The following is a 17,656-nucleotide window of genomic DNA, read 5'->3' as shown; positions in this document are numbered from 1 at the left end:
TCACTGCAGGAGGCAGGGAGCCCCCTGGAAAGCCCCAAAGGAGTGAAAGTCAGGCCAGCTCCCCTCTGGAGAGCCACCCAGCACCTTCCTGGAGCGGGAGACGGTCTCTCGGAGAACGTCTCCCGCTACTTTGAGAAAATTGTCCTGTCTAGCAGAGCACCGCACAGTCCTCCCTCCCTGCTCCCGGAGGACGGGGCCACTGGAGCCCAGCTCCCCTACCTGCTTACAGCTCTCCTTCTGCGAGGGTCAGGGACGGGCAGCAACCAGGGGGAGAGGACAAAAGGAAGTGAAGGATAAAAGCCAGGTTGGGGAGAAGGGGAGGAGCCCCAGCGCTGATTGTTCCAGCACAGCTGCTGATGGTTGTCTTCTCGAGGGCTCTCAGCTGCAGAGACTCCCTTGGTTAGAAACAGGTCTGCTCTTGCTCCGAGAGCCACGGTCCCACCTCAAGCCAGCGACCAGACCACCAGGGCAGGCTGGCTCCCTTGTGCACACTTTGTTAACAGCTGGGCCTCCTAGGGTGTCTGCTGCCTTCGCCACACCTGCCCCCATCCCTGGGGGAACCTCACCTCAGTGCAGGTCAGGGAGTAAGGAGGAAGACCCTGCCCCTGCTGAGGTCACAAAACACGATGAAAAATAAAGACAGGACCTCCAGGGCCATGCCCTGAGTCTACTCTGGCCAATGCTCTTGAGATCTAATGCAGGAAATCCAGTGGCCAACCTTGAGGCAGGACCCTGACTTGTGGTCACAAGCACCTGGTCACCGGAAAGTCAGGACTGCGGAGGGTCCGCTCACCCAAGCACCACACATTAGAGGAGGTCTGAGGGGGAAGGTAAAGCTAAAAGCATGGGGCACTAGGAAAGTGCAGAAGAAAAAACAAAAAGCAACCCAAAATGACCGAGAGTCGGGAGTCGCAACCTTTGGCATCTCAGCTCAGAGGAGGCCCGAGCCTGGCGCTCCCCTGCTGTCTACACTGCCTACAAATAGTACCTGTCTGAGTCAGAGTGACCCGTGTGGATAAGGGGACGTGGGCATTTGGGGGGAAGTGGGGAGGGGACTTGGCTTGTCACATGCAGGCACCTAGCCAGAAGTCGTCACCTCGACCAAGCCCTGGGCAGGGCCACAGCAATGGCTGGCCTGCCCCTTCCTCAATCCCTAAAAGCTAAAAGGCATGGGTACGTGCCAGCCTCTGTCCAGCCTGGGGCCATCAAGGGAGACAGAAGCAGTGGGAAGGTCTCATGCGTACCCTCCACCACAGGACATGGACGGGTGGCTTCTGCAAGCCACATCCTGGCCTGAGGGGCTGAACAGGACGTTTCCCCGCTGGGCTGGCCAGCTCGGCCAGCCCTGACCTGGGAGGTTGGGAGCAGAAGCTGCCCCCTGTCCTCCTCCGAGCACTCCCCTCCCTACCGGGGCTGTATATTGCACAAAACCACCCTTAGAAGCCATGGGCTCACAGTCCCCCTGGGTCTCCGAGGAAGCCGAGGAGGCACCGAGTCAAGAAGGAGATTCTCGGAGACGTGGTGGTTCTGGAGGAGGGTGGGCGGAGCTCAGAGGTGGCCGGACATGCTTCTTTCAGGTTCCCTGGCCCTCGATCCTCTGTGGAGTCCAGAGTCCTCAAAGGAAACGAAGATACCCCTCAGGCGGGTCTAGATTTTCGAGCGAGTCATCCCGCCAGCCCTCTGTGACCTGTATTCTGGAAACTGTGGAAAGAAGGAGAAGGGAGGGAGAAAGACATCAGCTCACTGCTGATCGACAGGACCGGGTGGCGGGAGCCGTCCTCCCGATTGTAACAGCCTGAAAGGTCGGATGGACCGTCCACAGAGAGGAAAGTTTTCCGGTGGAAGCCTGTCCATGCAACTGCTCGCCCAGCGCACCAGCCCTGCGGGGAGGCTGTGGTGGGGGCCCCAGCTCAAACTGACTGGTCATTCCTGCCTCCTCCCTTCCCCCCTAAAGCCGCAGTGCAGCCCACAGACTTCCCAGCGCCTTGTGGGAACGCAGGTTGTCGGCCAGAGTACGGGACAAGAGGTCGCAAGAGGGCCTGTGTGTGCACAGCCCACCCCGCCTCGCTCTGCACAGCAACCTGATGAGGCTGGGGCCTTCTGCTTTCTACAGCGGATTTCCTTTCTACAGAAAGGAAATTGAGGCTGGAGAGAGGGACTTGCTCAGGGTCCCTCTGCCGGTCAGGTGCAGACGCAGGTGTGAAGCCACCATAGCTCACGCTCCCAAGCAACGCCTTTCACAAGGAGACAAAACACCCTGCCACAAATATGACGGACGGTCAAGCAGGCACCAAGAAATGCTAAACTTTTGTCCTTGGCTATTGTTCTGGAAGCTCAGCCCGGAAGAGCAGAAGCACGAGCTGGTTAGTTTCCTCAGCCCCACACTTGCCCCATTGAAGCCCTCTGGTACTGGGCTCTTACCTCCAGGGCTCAGGCGGACGCAGTGGACTCACCTTTGGAATAGGTGCTGCCAGAGGCCGGGGCTGCTGCGGGGTGGCAGCAGGGGGCCGCAGCGTGGAGGCACCGCCTGGCCTGGGGAGCACCTTGCGGCCTGGCACTGGGTTTGCCGGGAGCGCTTTCTGGGGCGGCCGAGGCCTGGAGAAGTCCTGGAGAGAAAGCAGTAAGCCTCACTTGAAGGACGATGGCAGGGCCCATCCGAAAGAGAATGCTCCTGATATCTTATGCACCAAAATCAGATGAAGAAAGACATATACTTCATGTTCTCACTTTAAAAGCAATGGTGTGTCTGTGTGCACGCAGCGTGTTTATATGCTCAGGAAGGAGCCTTTCTGGAGAGCAAGTTGTAGCGTCTGTCAAAATTAGAAATGATCATTCTCTGACCTAATCATCCCACTACCTATGACCCCTGTTAGAGAACTATTTGCACAGGTGCACAAAATTGAAATGGCAAGGAGGTTCCCCGCAGCACTGCTTGTGACAGCAAAGAAACTATAAATAGCCAAAACTTCCATCGGTGGAGAAATAACTAAAATTATAAGGTGATAAATGATGCAGCATTTAAAAAGAATGAAGTAGGCTGATGTGGGTTGATGTTTGACGGTTGTTAAGTGAAAAAAGCAAGCTGAAGTGCAAGCTGCAGGGGACAGTTTATCTAAAATAAGTCACCACGCGCCCCATCTAATGTAAACATCCAGGAACAGAAAGAAGTCGAGAAGGCCACAGACCAAATTGGGAACAGAGGTTACCCTGGGATGGGGTGTGCAAGGGGGCGGGGTGGTCCAGGTGAACGGTCAATATTTTTAGCAAGAGCATATGTGTATGTTGCCTATGCAAATAAAAAGAAAATCTAAGAAAAAAAGAAGAAACCACATTTTTTTCACATTGGTTGATTTTTACTTTATCTTCCCACCCCCACAAGAAGAGAGGCAGGGGTGGGGTCCTTGTCTGTTTCGTGCACTGACACATTTCAAGCTTCCGGAACAGTGCCTAGGATACAGTAGCACTCGACACACATGAGTTGAATAACTGTGCTAGCCAAATACCTTAAAATAAATATGTATTTCTTCTGTGTCTAAAAAATGTTTTAAGGTACAAAGAATGGCCTGTGCCACCCACAGGCCCCCATGCTGGTGGAGTTGAAGGAGGAGCCAGACGGGAGTTCCAGAGCCTTCTCTCTGCGGCTTGTTCCTCTCTCAACAGGGTCACTAATAAGCATAAGAACGGACAGAAGACGAGCACGCAGAGGGCCGGAGCCACTCAGAGAGCCGAGATTCTCCACAAGAAGCTTCTCTGCATCAGAAAACTGACAGCAGAAACTAAGGCTCAGGCAACAGAATCGAAGTAAATTCTTGGGACCCAAAAGCCACCTTCAGTTCCACCCCAAGGACAATGCAATCCCCTCCTTCCCCATCCCAGACCAGCTGCCAAATTGCAGTGGCTGCCGGAAGCCAGGGCAGGGATCTCCCGAGGGGAGTGACAGCTGGGCGCAGGTGTCTGGGTGCAACTGGGAAGGGCTGCACTCCCTTGGCCACTTGCTGTGCGCAATGAGCCACCAGGGGTGGGGGTGGGGTGGGGGATTGTTATCTGGGCAGGAGCCTTATCAGCCCGTCAGCACTGAGCCTACCAGGGCAGGACCTGCCACAGGCCACATCTGATAGGTTTCAGCTCAGCTCTACCAGGGGCCTCGCCCAGCACTGTTTTCCTGAAGCGGAAACAGCCCCGGAACCACTCCGGCCCAGGGCTCCCTCCCTCACGGGTGGCATCTCACCCCATCGGGTTGGGTCGCACAAGCCACACACGGGGCATCGCCCCCCACCAACCCCTATCTGCACTAGATCCTGGAGTCCTGTCTATTTCCTCTTTTACACATTTCTCACTGGCTTCACTCCTCACCCCTGCCACTCACTGCTCCCAGCTTTTATCATCTTTCTCAGGACAACCTCTAAATCTTCTAACTAGGACATCCAATGCTGCCAGAGTGATCCTTTCATTTTTTTAAAACTATTTTTTAATTGAAGTGTAATGTAGACATAAAAAGGTGAACAAATCATAAATGTACAACTAGATGAATTATCACAGTGTGAACACACTAAGTAACCCCCAGCCGGGGAATGACGTGGAAGATTAGCAGCCCCAGAAGCATCTATGGGCCCCTCCCAGGCACGACACCTCCCTCCTGCCTACGGCAGTCCAGAGTGATTGATCTTTGTAAGATCTCCCCACGTCACCATGCTCTACTATCCCCTTCCCATGGAATGCAGACCAAAGTCCTGACCAAGTCTACGTGGCCTGGGCATAGTCCATCCCCTCTTGGCTCTCCAGCCTCATGTCACAGCTCCTCGGGCCCCCCACACACGGGCCTTTAAGTTCTTTTGACCTGTGAGGCTCTCTCCCATCACAGATGGGATGTTCCTCTTTCATGTCTCAGTTCAAATGTCACCTCCTCAGGGAAGCCTTCCTGGATTTCCCAGACTGGGTCAAGTCCCCTGTTATCTCTTCCGAGCACCCTGAACCTCTCCTTCACAGCACTTATTGCAGTGTAAGGACATGTATCCCAGAGTCTCTTCCGCAGCAAAATTGATCCTGGTGGCAAAGTTGGCATCTGCTTAGCTCACGGTTGCCTGGCAGAGCAGATGCTCATACACATTTGTGAAAAGAGCAGAAGAGCTGACAAAGTTTCACTGGCCACCTCCCCAGGGGGTCTACATCCCCTCCCCACCCCCCAGCTGGGAGGCCTTGAAGCTGCTGCTTGTGAGTGTCCCTGGGGCTGGAGGAGTCTCACTCAGCTATCTGAGCACTGGTTCAAGTCCTGGTTCCTCCACTCACAAACTGAGCAATGGCAGGCGAGTCCCTTCAACCCTGACACTCATCAGCCTCAGTGAGAAACGAGGGCAGCAGCAACTCACTTTCTGGGATGGTTCTGAGGAGGGAGGTGGCTGGCCTGATCCTGTCCCTGCAGCCCCCTCAGAGCAGTGGCCTCCCACTGCCTGTCACAGAGAAAGCCAGGGGCCCGGAGAAGCTGTGCTCGGGAACTGGGTTTTGGGGCCCCTGCCACCAGCTGGGCGGCCCCCTGCCAGCAGCACCCGCGGGCTGCACTGCTTCCCCCACTGTCCCTGACACTCTGACTCAGTCCTAGTGCTCTGCGCCTCAGGGTGACACGGGGTGAGGCCAACCCCATGTTTTCTGAACAAGCCTGCGGTGGGTTTGTAGGAACAAAGGTCTGAGTGGGCTGCTCCCATGACACATGGCCCTGTCCCCCCGCAGGCACCCTCGTGTCCCCCTCACCGCCTGTCTCTACATGGCTGCTTTCTCCTTTCTCTCCTCTCTCTGTCATGACTGAATTGTGTGCCCTCCACCATTTGAAAAAAAATTCATACGTTGAAGCCCTAATCCCAAGTACCCCAGAATCTGACCGTATTTAGAGATAAGGTCTTCAAAAAGTTGACTAAATTAAAATGAGGCTGTTAGGGTGGCCCTAATCCAATCTGGTGTCCTAAGAAGAGGAAATTTGGACAGAGAGAGAGACCGCAGGGACGCACGGGCACAGAGGAAAGGCCATGCGAGGACGCAGCCAGAAGGTGGCCATCTGCACACCAAGGAGAGAGGCCTCAGGAGATTCCAGCCCTGCCAGCACCTTGATCTTGGACTTCTAGCCTCTAGGACTGTGAGGCAATAAGAGTCTGTCATTGAAGAGTCCAGTGTGTGGTGCTTTGTCATGGCGGCCCCTGCACACGAATACACTCCATCTCCTCTCCCCTCTCCCCTCCTCCTGCTTTTTCCCCTTTCTCCTCTCTCTCTGCCTGTCCATCCCTCCCCTCCCTCTCTCCACAGGTTTCCTATCCCACCCCTGCCCCACACAAGGGGAATCGGACAGTAGCAGTTTCAAAGCTGAGCACCAGACCGGATGCTCTCAGCTCTGCCAAACCGCACCACTGCCCCACATCCCAGGGACCCGCCACGGGCTGCAGCCAGCCCCGCAGTCCTTAGCATCAGAGACAGCCTGGGCCCTCTGGAGCCCTTGGAACATGCCCAAGAAAAGCAGTCTCACTTGAAGTGTCACACCCAAAACACACAGGTTGGCTCCAGAAGGCACCACACCAAGCCACCACCCCGGAAACACCTGTGTCTGCACGGAGGGAACTTCCGCCAGAAGGTGTGGTTGGAGCCCTCAGAGCACAGACCGTGGGGTGGGGGAAGGGGTGGGGGCTCTGCTTCCATGAGCACCAGTGGTGGGGGAGGAGAGCCTGAACCCCTGCCCTTGCCCTGCCCGTCGGATGAGCAAGGGATCAAGGTACTTCCCTCTGTAAGACTTCTGGTTACTGGAAAATACTGACAGGTACAAGTTGGTGGGATAAGTTCTATGATGAGAGCAGTACAAGGGTACGAAACTCAGGCTTCCTGGGAGGAGTGGCATCTGAAAGCAGATCTGAGGATGAATAGGAGTTGGCATGCCAAGGGCAGAAGGAGAGTGTCAGGAGGGACAACAGCGGGTGCAAAGACCTAGAGGACACAGAGAATGGGGAACTGAAAGAAGTTAATTTGGTGGGGGAAGGTGGTTAGTGGTGTGTCATGAAATAGGCCACCCGGGGAGGAAATGCTATGTGGCTTAGGAGCTGCCTGGGCAGGCTACTTCCTCCTGCTCGTTGCTCTAACCCATTGCATGGCCCCCGGTATTCACCAGAACACAGGAAGAGCAGTCACTGTGTTCCATCTTCCCAGCCACTGACATTACCCATTGCAGGTGGCCTTAAGAGCGATGCTCCCAGCCCAGGGTTGCTGAGAATCCACTTACCTGGGAGAGGATGCAATTTGGTGCAGGGGGCACTGGCCGGCTCGGGGGAGGCCTCCTGGAGGACTCCCTTCTCTCTACTTGAGCCCCAGGCCCTGGGGAGTTCCTAGCAGCCCTGCTCAGGTGTGCTGGCAATGGCGCAGGTGGGGACCCGCCGTGCAGATAGTCCGGAGGGGGTCGGGGAGGAGGCTGGGAGGGCTTCCGTAGGGTTTCAGGAGTGTTGATCACCTGTATGCATAAGACAAGGAACGTCTGAGACAAGGACTCCTTACTGCACTTAAAAACTCAGGGGTGCCCTTGTGTGCCTCGTTGAGAAGACCAGAGCCCAAGGGGAGAACAGACAGGCTGACTCATTAAACCCCTAGCATCCCAGAGGTCAGATGCAACCTTGAAAGTCACTAGGGGACGTCAAAACAAATTGACATGTCTCTCAAGCCAATAAAATGGCTTTTATTACCAGTCCCAAGGGCCCACAGAGGCTCTTAGGAAAATTCAGCATGGTCCTGAGGGATAACAGCAAAGTAACAATGTTCGAGGGACAAAGCTCTTACCTTTCGCTTGCCCTGCGGTGTCTGCAACTTGAAAGTTGGGTTGGCATGACCAGTTCCGCTATTCTGAGACACCCTGAAGGGACAGCTAGTAATGAGGAATGGGAGGGGGAGACGGTCAGCAAAGGGCAGCGACTGAGTTCCCTGCTACCCAAGCACAGCCAGCAAGTAGCTAAATCTTCCCCAAGTCTGCTCTGGAGGAAGTAGGATTGGTCTTCTCAAACCCCATCTTCCCAAGGAAGACTTGTGTGTGGCCAATGGAGAGCTCCCAAGGAAAAAGAGTTGGCCTTATACAAAAGCACCTTCCCTTCATCCTTTTAAGACCGTTCCCCTCTAAGGAGACATCACCAGCCATCAACGAGTCCCCCTGGGCATAGATTCAGAAAGACCTGGGACTTACAATCCCCTCCAGAACAAGTGTAATTTAATAGGGACTCAGAGACTACACATGTGCAATATCCAAAAGAAGGAATCACTTAAAAAAAGACTTTGGTCTTTGTCCTGAGTTGATGTCCAGCCACCCCCATGACTGACTTGGGCTAGTGATCCCTTCTGTCGCCTCAGTTTCCTGCATTTTAAAATGGGGAACAAATCAATTAGATAAAGGATGGCAAATCAATTTTATTTTATATTCCAACCTGAATTGGTTTGGGTCATCTGCGGAGAAGGGTTCTGGAGTGAGGACCAGGCTCGGTAGTGAGAACTTACAGTCAAATCAACTAGTGATGTCTGCCATGGTCACAGAGCATCCCAGCAAGGAAGAGGACAGTGTGTACCTTGCATTTATCTTCCTTAAGTTAGACCCAGCACCCCCAACACTTTCCCTAGGTACTTCTTTCAAAGAGCTTTATGATTCATAAGTAGACGCCCAAGTCCCTCCTGGGACCCCAACGTACCTGAACTGTTGCCTCAACTTGGAAGGGAGGGCCGAGGGCTTGAGTTGGCCCAGTTTGTTGTTCTGTCTGCAGCAGTAGAACATCAGCATAAGGACCGCCAGCACAAAGAGGGCTGAGAATACTCCCGCTATCACAGGACCAACACCTTCCAGAAACAGAACCCAGATGGGAGATTTAGAAGCTATCTGGGCTATAGCAGTGGATTTCTGACAATGTACTTCTGATTCTTCTTCAGATATTTGATTTGCATTTAATTTGTATTACTCACTTTAACTGACAAATTACAATAAAACACACACACTGTGTACCACTGGGAAACCACTAATATTTGCTTAAAGGGCCAGGTCAACTTGCTTTGTGCAGACCTTCCGAAGCTTCTACGGCCACTTTTGCTTAATTGAAGAGAGGCAAGCAGGTCAAGCTCTGTTCTCATCTGACACTAGTTTTCAGCCTGAATCATACTTTTCCTGGACACAAGGCAACCACCACAGAATACTGAGACTGATTTAAGACTAGAACCCTCACCCATAATCCATAATTTCACATTTTGTTTTATGAAAACCACCTCAATGTTCTCACAAATTAAAAACTTAAATGGATAAAATATATGTATTCCAATAAAACAAACAATACTTTTTTATACATTTTATACATTGGGGTTTCATCCCTGAAAGATTTTGGGTTTTCTTTTTCTTTTTTCAAAAGTACTTTTCTACTATTAAAAAAAAAAAAAAAAAAAAAGTTTGGAAGCCACAGGGCTGGAACCCATGAGAGTTCCACTAAAAAACTTTTAAAACTTTTTTGCGTGTCTGGTTCCCCATTTTAACCTTTATTCACCAAAGGAAATCTAAACTGCCATAATGTACCCCAGGTTCATGATAATTTTTAAGTATCCAAAAAGGACTAGTCACTGTCCCACCCCTCAAAGGACTGAAACATTCAGTGATCTACAGACTATCTTTTTTTTTTTTTTTTGAGCTCTGTTGCCCAGGCTAGAGTGCTACGGCGTCAGCCTAGCTCACAGCAACCTCAAACTCCTGGGCTCAAGGGATCCTCTGCCTCAGTCTCCCAAGTAGCTGGGACTACAGGTATGTGCCACCATGCCCGGCTAACTTTTTCTATATATATTTTGTTAGTTGTCCATATAATTTCTTTCTATTTTTAGTAGAGAGGACTCACTCTTGCTCAGGCTGGTCTCGAACTCCTGACCTTCAGTGATCCACCCGCCTCAGCCTCCCAGAGTGCTAGGATTACGGCGGCGTGAGCCACCTCGCCCAGCCCACAGACTGGCTTAATCTCTCTCTAAGCAGGCTCCCCTCCTCAGGCAGGGAGGACAAAGGGCCATTGGGCCACGCCCCACTCCAGGCTGCCCAGTCCCTCCTCCTGTCCCTCCTCCTGCTCCGCCCCTCTCTCGATCTACAAAATCAGGACGACGAAGCTGACTCCACGTGCATGCTCAGCAACCTGCCCCCCGCCCCCACGGCGCCCGCCCTTCTGCCAGGGCGGGCAGGGCCACGCAGGCCGCCACTCACTCTCGGGGGGCATGGGCCCGCTGTCGATGCTGCCCCCGTGGCCCGGCGTGTTGCAGAAGGGCGGGGCCCAGCCCGGCAGGCAGTGGCAGTTCTGGTTGTTGTTGCACACCTAGGGCGACGGAGAGGCAGGGACGTCAGCACCGCGGAGAGCGACAGCCGCCCGCAGGGTCGCCCTGTCCCCGCCCCCGCCCCCGCCCCCACCTCGAGGAGCCCAGCACCCTCACGCACCCCGTGGCCGTGGCACTTCTTCCCGCAGCCCTCGGTTTCAAAGAAGGACGTGTTCCTGCACTGCCCCTCGAAGCAAATCTGCAGTGGGGAGAAAGCGGCATCATCAGTACAGGGGAAGGGACGCCGGTGGGGAATTAGGAGACGGGGTTTTGGACTTAGAACATAAGCGTGCCCAAAAGGGCAGGCCACTTCAGGTCATTTATTATAGAGAAAAATGGAAAAAAAAAACAAACTAAAAAGCCAAGGACAGGACAGCCGTTAACTAAATTCTGCTATTACTTTTGAGATCAGGGAGAAAACAATAAATACTATACTGTTAAAATATTATATTTAACAATATAATATCAAATGTGTGTTATTACAGTATATATTATGTGGATTATGTTAATTACTTGTCTATTAATATGTACTAATTGTAATATTATACTTAAAAATAATGGTGGTGACAGCAGGTTACTCTGTGCCAGGTACTATATACCAAGTGCTTCAAATGATTTTTATAATTTCATTATCACAACCAACTCTGTGAGATAGTTGAAATTAGTTTCCTCAAGCTTCCCTGACTCCTAGTCTGGTTTTAATTCATATGTGAATTAACGATGAGGGCGAAAATGGCCATAGCCAGCCCATCTAAGTGCTTTACAGGGATTATCTCCTTTACCCTTCTAGCAGTTCTGAGCGGTGGGTGCTTGCTGTCACTACACACGCTTCATAAAGCAAGCCCAGGGTTCCTGGGCTGAGGCCCAGGGTTGGGGAGGCTGGGGTGCGAGCCCAGCCATCCTCCCTCCTGAGCTCATGCTTCTCAATCACTTCCCTCTGCAGCTGGCTCCTGAGTTAGGCTGGGAGAAGGGACTCACATGGTTGTAGCCACACTTGGTCCCAGTCATCACCAGGCCTGGGTCCAGCATGTCACCCTCCTCCTCGGGCCCCCGGTAGACATGGGTGCCCCGGCACTGGATCTGCCTCCCGTTCATGATGATGGTGGTGTCGATGGGCACCGCGTTGGACTCCAGGGGCCGGGCCTCAGAGCTCTGGCACTGGATCTTCCCACACTTCGCATCTCTGGGCCCGAGAGAGGGAGGGAAGGAGAGGCAATCAGAGGCAGGGTGAGGGCTGGGGGCCCAGAGGGCTTCGCTCTTTCTTGACCAAGACAACAGGCTTGTGTGCGGTCGGGCAAAGGTCCAGGGCAGGGATCATGTTTTAGGGACCCCCCCAGGAGGGACTCCATGTGGACTGAGATCATGGGAGGGGAACAGGCTCCTTGTCCCTGAGCAGATCTGGGCCAGAGAACTGGCCTGGGAAAGTCCTTACTTCAGGGACAACTGCCTGACCTGAGCAATCTGTCTCTTTTTGCTCTTCCCACCACCATCCACCTAGGAGCTCTAAGAAGCCAGAAGCCTGGGGTCATCTCTGACTCCCCATTCTCTCCCACTGATTTCCCTGTCTCCAGTCTTGCCCCATAGGAGTCTGATTTCCACACTGCTCTCAGGCCAAAGTCCCAACTTTCCCTAGCCACGCACTCAAGGCTTTTCACAATCTGGCCCCTGCTTAACTGTCCAGGCTCATTTCTCGGCAGCCCCTCTCCACGGCACCCCAACATTATACCTCAGCTCTACCAAACTGTGACCAGTTCTTCCAACTGCTAGTTTTTCTCTACTCATCTCTCTGCCTAGAACACTCTCCTAGGCACCAGCACCACTCCCCACCCTGCTCACCTAGATAAATGCTCCAGATCTCAGCATAACTGTAGGTATAGCTTCCTTTGGGAAACCACCCTCATCCACTAAGCTAGGTTGGGTGGCTCTCTCCACATTCCCATTATCACAATGTATTGTTAATTAAAAGTTCCAACCACTCAGCACAGTATCTTGCACATGGTAAACTCTCAATAGACAGTGGATGGATGGATGGATGAGTAGATGAATGGATGGATGAGTGGGTGGATGGATAGATGAGTGGGTGGATGGATGGATGAGTAGATGAATGGATGGATGAGTGGGTGGATGGATAGATGGGTGGGTAGATGGATGGATGGATAGGTGAGTGGATGGGTGAGTAGGTGGATGGTTGGAATGAATGAATAAATGAGTGAATGAATAAATGATGGGCTATTCAGATGAAGGTATAATTAGCAACTTGCAGAAATGATTCAAGAGGGCCAATTTCCCGCCCCACTGTAAGATGATCCCAAAAGGAAGCCTGCTCAGCTTTCTAGGAAGCATTGCCATCCACAACCCCCCTTTCCTTAGGGCTGAATGGTACATTATTAAACAATAGGCTAAGAATAGATGACTGACTTCAACTGACTGACTTAAAGGCCCAGCTCTGGGGCCAGCCATGCTGCTGGGCCAGGCAGGAGTGGGGAGGGCAGAGCAGGAATTGCTTTGTCACCCTCACCTCATGGGGGCTGCCCTGTGGTCCTCACCTCATGTTGCACTTCTTGTGTTCACCATTCATGTCCTTTCCACAGTTTCCAAAGGTGTCTCCTGCTACATTCACCTTCTCGAAGCAGAGATCAGGGGCAGGCCGGGCTCCTGGCAAGAAACATTGATCAGTATACTTGCCCAAAGTTACCCTTGGTAAAATCATGAAGTTAAGAATGTCTGTTGGGAGGGGACACTCAGCCTTTTGTTTCTGTACCCCGACCAGGTTATTTCCATCTCCATAGTCTCATCAAGACCTATTCCTAGAAAAATCAGCTCTTCCTGCCTTATTGAGCACTTATATCCATGGAGGTTTACATGCTATGCCTGCTCTCTAATGAAGAAGCCATGTCCCATTTCAGGATTTTTAAAAATAGATAATACATGCACACAATTTTAAAAATATAAAGTATGTCTTTGGAATCTCTTCTCATAGCCATCCAGTTCCTACTTCCCTAAATCATGGATAAACAGCACTTATTAACAATGTATTTTCTAGAGATAATTGTATTTCTATCTTCTGTATCTCCCAGATACAATTCTGTGTGTATCTTCTAGAGATTGTCTATCTAACAAAGAGTGAAGGCATATTCTATTCATTATGCTAGACCTTGCATGTTTCACTTAATTTATTGTGGAAGATGATTTTATATAGTAAATACAGAGCTGCCTTCTTTTATTCAGTTATATAGCGTTGCATCTTATGGATGTACCAGAATTAACTTAATCTATTCCTACTGAGGACATAGAGGTTGTTTATTGCTATAACTAATAATGGTGCAATGAACAACTCTGTAAATGTATCTTCACAAACATGTGCAAGTACAAGTGTCAGCTACATTTCTAAGCAGTGGAATTGATGGGTCCAATAAGTGCATTTAAAATTTTGATATCTCCAAATAACTTTCGAGGAGGTTATACCTGTTTCCTCACACCCTCCACAACACTATATCAATATCCTTGTTATATCATTATTAACTTTTGGTCTTTGCCAATCTGATCTATATAAAAACCCTACCTCATAGTAGCTATAATTTATTTTCCCTTGATATGACTGAGGTTACACATCGTTTCATAGCTTAAAGGCCATTTGCATTTGCTTTTATGTCTCCATCCTCTGCTCATTTTTCTTTTGGACTATTCTTATCCATTTGCCCACCCTGAGAATTAAAAGTGCCAAAGGACTGAGAAGAATGTTGTCCACTGGCTCTCCCTGAATGTCTACCTGAGTCCAGGGGATGAAGGAGGTAGTATCTGGAGGTGCTGTTTTGAAGCTGTGATTCTACGCTGCCCCAAGGGCCTGACAGGGAGGCTGGCTCGCAAGTGCTGGGGCGGGAGGAGGGCTGTGCTTACCGGGCCCCCACAGCTGCTGGCACTGCTCCTGGTAGGTGAGGCACATGCCGTTGTAGCAGTAGGCCTGGCCGCCCTCGCAGGGGGTGCCGTCCATCTGGTAGAAGTTGGTGGGGCAGTGGGGAGATTTGCCTGTGCAGAACTCCGGGAGGTCACATTGCCGGGCCTGCTCACGGCACAGGGTGCCAGGAGCCAGCAGCTGGGCAGGGGCACAAGAAGGAAAAAAAACAGTCAGTGTCCTCCTTGCTCTCAACCCTATCTTGTTGAGCTTGTAAGTATCACTCCTGTGGAACAGAATTTTCCATTTTCACTCTTTCAGAGTACTTTTTACATGACCTCATTAGTTCAAACCATCATCAACCTTCTCATATGAATGGTGACTTAGAGTTTTCAAGGTGTTTTCACAAATGCTAACTCATTTCTTCTTCAGAGCAGTCTCAAGAAGTAGCTAAGAAATAATATTTATGGAATAATTTACAGTTTACTACTTGCTTTGTAATACCAGCTACTTTCATGCAGCTCCCACTTACATGCACAGGACAAATAGTACTTCATTTCATTTTCATGATAGTCCTATGTCATATAATTTTCCCTGTTTTATAGATGATGAAACCTGAGGCTGATAGAGGTTAGACAACGTATCCAAAGTCTCATAGTAAGTGGTGGAGGAGCCTGGCCCACTAATATTAATACATACACATAAATACATGTACACGCACGCACACACATACACACAACTAGCATTCATATAACATTTTTGAATTTACAAAGCTCCTTTGCAATAATACATCTCCATTACCAAGCCAGGCACTGGGATGAGTGTCTTATCTCATGTGATCCTCACAATACCCATGAGATGGATACTGCTATTTGCCCCACTTTACAGATCAAATAACCTGATAAATAACACACCTGGGGAAAATGGAGAAAACTGCCTTTTCACTTGAGTCTTACTGCTCCCCTGGGTGGCCAAGGTTACTAATACTCTTCCTATTTTACAGATCAGGAAACTAGTCCTCAGATGGTTAACAGGTTGCCCCAGATCACACAGTCAGGGCTTGAAGTCAGGGTCTCGGATACCAGGGAATCCTTTCTGAGGCTCAAACTGAAATCCTTGGACTGAATGAAATGGTCACACTCATGCTTATTCTTAGGCTTTCGGCCAAGACTGGAAGGACTTGGCGCCGCACTGTGAGTTCCCTGAGCTGGGCAAGGAAGCCTGTGACTGAGAATAGAGCCCTTTCCCTGCCCCTGGGTGACTCCACACCACCCACAAGGCACTCCCAGGAGAAAAGGCAGACAGGCTTCTTTCCTGGCCACTCTCAGGTTGAGAACGGGCCAGCTGAGTGGCTTGTGCTGAAAGAGCAGACCCCCAGTTGCAAGGCTGGGTGGGGGTGATGCATGCAAGAGGAAGCAGCAGGACACACCTCCACCAGCCAGGGCCAGATGGAGGTGAAGGGGCCCCGCCCTGCAGCCAGCCTGCCTGGCTCCAATCCCAGCTCCTCAACCCGCAGTGGGGCCTTGGGCATGCGCTACTTAACCTCTTCGTGTTTGTTCACCGTAATTCAGGATAATAACCCTCTCCTGGGGTTATTAGAAAGCATGAGTTAGAATAAAGGACTTGAACAGTACCTGGCACATAATGAGCACTCAGCAAGTGGTAAGCACAGGCCCATAAATCCCATCTAATACCTTAGGGCCAGATGGACTTCAGACTTCTCAGATTTTTGAAAGCAGATATCATAATACATATGTATATGTGTATATATAATTACATATGCATATACATATATGTGTAATATATGTGTGCATATGTATGTATATAAGTACATATGTCTGTATATACATAATTACAAATGTATATTACATAGCCACCCATCAAGGCCTGGGATAACAATTTATGATCAAACACATTCATATTTCTCCAATGAAACATAAATATTCAGTTTAGTTGTGATTAAAGAAAAGGCTATAATTAGTCTCACGTCAATTCAGGTCAAGTTTGGTCACCAAATGTATTTATATTTTTTTTTCAATTTTCAGAACTTTCTGAATTTCAGAATTGTGAATTAGAGATTGTAGTCCTATAGTAACACCAGTAGTAATAAACTGTTTATCTCCCACATCAGTGTTAGGGATGTGGACTCTGGAGTCAGGGGAAGTTGGATTCAGTCCCTTCCTGACTGCTTGATTCTGGATAAGCCACTCGTCCTCTGTAAGTCTCAGTTTCCTCATCTTAAATGGAGATAATAGCATACATGCCTTTTTTTTTTTTTTTTTTGAGACAGAGTCTCGCTCTGTTGCCCAGGCTAGAGTGCCGTGGCACCAGCACAGCTGACAGCAACCTCAAACTCCTGGGCTCAAGCGATCCTCCTGCCTCAGTCTCCCAAGTTGCTGGGACTACAGGCATGTGCCACCATGCCGGGCTAATTTTATATATATATATATATATATATATATATATATATTTTTTTTTTTTTTTTTAGCTGTCCAGATCATTTCTTTCTATTTTTAGTAGAGACAGGGTCTCGCTCTTGCTCAGGCTGGTCTTGAACTCCTGACCTAGAGTGATCCTCCCGCCTTGACCTCCCAGAGTGCTAGGATTACAGGCATGAGCCACTGCGCCCGGCCTACAATAACTATTATTATGAGCTCAAATAAAACCAAGCCTATTCTCTCTCTGGACATTTAAAAAAAAAAAAAAGTCTACCATCTCCAAGGAGGCACCACCCTCTGGAATGATTTGAGCTCAGTGATGCCCAGAATAGGAAGGGTAAAACTTTGTTCAGCTCCAAGTTTCTGAAACTCTGATGCCATCCCTACCCGAGGAAGGAGGTGAATCCCCGCCATGCCCAGCAGAGCAGGCGCTGACAGGTCAGAGCCCCAGGCAGGGGCAAGGGCCACTTACCTTACACTGGTGGCAGCAGGAGCCGTGGGCACACTCCGCGCCTGCCCTCAGGGTGCAATTAGAGGCGTTGCAGCAGGGGTTGTTGCATTCCTGGGGAGGCAGGGGAGAGAGTGTGAGCCTCTGGGGGTGGGGTGAGGAGGTGGGAGGCTGGGAAGGGAGGGCTTTCCCCACCCCACCCCATGCCCCCTAGCCCCAGCCCCCTGGGAACTCTTTACCCAAAAATCACTTTACAGTTTTATTGCTAAGCTACCGTGCATTTATCACAGAAAATATATATATGCACAATCATCGTCACACCATAATTTAGACGCAGCTACATTTTGAGTGTGATTATTTTCCCAGACATTTTGTCATATATATGTTTATATAAATATGCACTTATATTTATTTTACACAGTAATAGTAAAACCACACGGGTTTTAACTTAACATCATATGCACATTTCTCCTTGTCACCACATATGCTTCTAAAACATGACTTTTAGCATAATGTTACATTATACGGCAATTCTATGATTTGTTT

The 17,656-nt window shown here is 50.3% G+C and overlaps 1 protein-coding gene across 1 annotated transcript in view; it reads right to left on the bottom strand.

Moving 5' to 3' along the window:
• Nucleotides 1-1,478: 1,478 nt before the first annotated feature.
• The window catches only part of ADAM19 (ADAM metallopeptidase domain 19), a 79,789-nt gene continuing 63,611 nt past the window's right edge, over nucleotides 1,479-17,656 (bottom strand). Inside the window, exons 13-23 of the mRNA XM_069484308.1 lie at nucleotides 17,135-17,224; nucleotides 14,230-14,425; nucleotides 12,879-12,987; nucleotides 11,311-11,515; nucleotides 10,454-10,531; nucleotides 10,226-10,334; nucleotides 8,694-8,838; nucleotides 7,801-7,885; nucleotides 7,253-7,477; nucleotides 2,454-2,606; nucleotides 1,479-1,701 (exon numbers count right to left, since the gene is read on the bottom strand). Of these exons, the coding sequence (XP_069340409.1) occupies nucleotides 1,648-1,701; nucleotides 2,454-2,606; nucleotides 7,253-7,477; nucleotides 7,801-7,885; nucleotides 8,694-8,838; nucleotides 10,226-10,334; nucleotides 10,454-10,531; nucleotides 11,311-11,515; nucleotides 12,879-12,987; nucleotides 14,230-14,425; nucleotides 17,135-17,224 (1,449 nt within the window). The 3' untranslated portion in view covers nucleotides 1,479-1,647. The remainder of the gene's footprint in view (nucleotides 1,702-2,453; nucleotides 2,607-7,252; nucleotides 7,478-7,800; nucleotides 7,886-8,693; nucleotides 8,839-10,225; nucleotides 10,335-10,453; nucleotides 10,532-11,310; nucleotides 11,516-12,878; nucleotides 12,988-14,229; nucleotides 14,426-17,134; nucleotides 17,225-17,656) is intronic.

This window comes from Eulemur rufifrons, chromosome 10 (assembly GCF_041146395.1).
Source record: "Eulemur rufifrons isolate Redbay chromosome 10, OSU_ERuf_1, whole genome shotgun sequence".
In the NCBI taxonomy this organism is placed as follows: Eukaryota; Metazoa; Chordata; class Mammalia; order Primates; family Lemuridae; genus Eulemur; species Eulemur rufifrons.
This window is presented reverse-complemented; position numbering and strand designations above follow the sequence as displayed.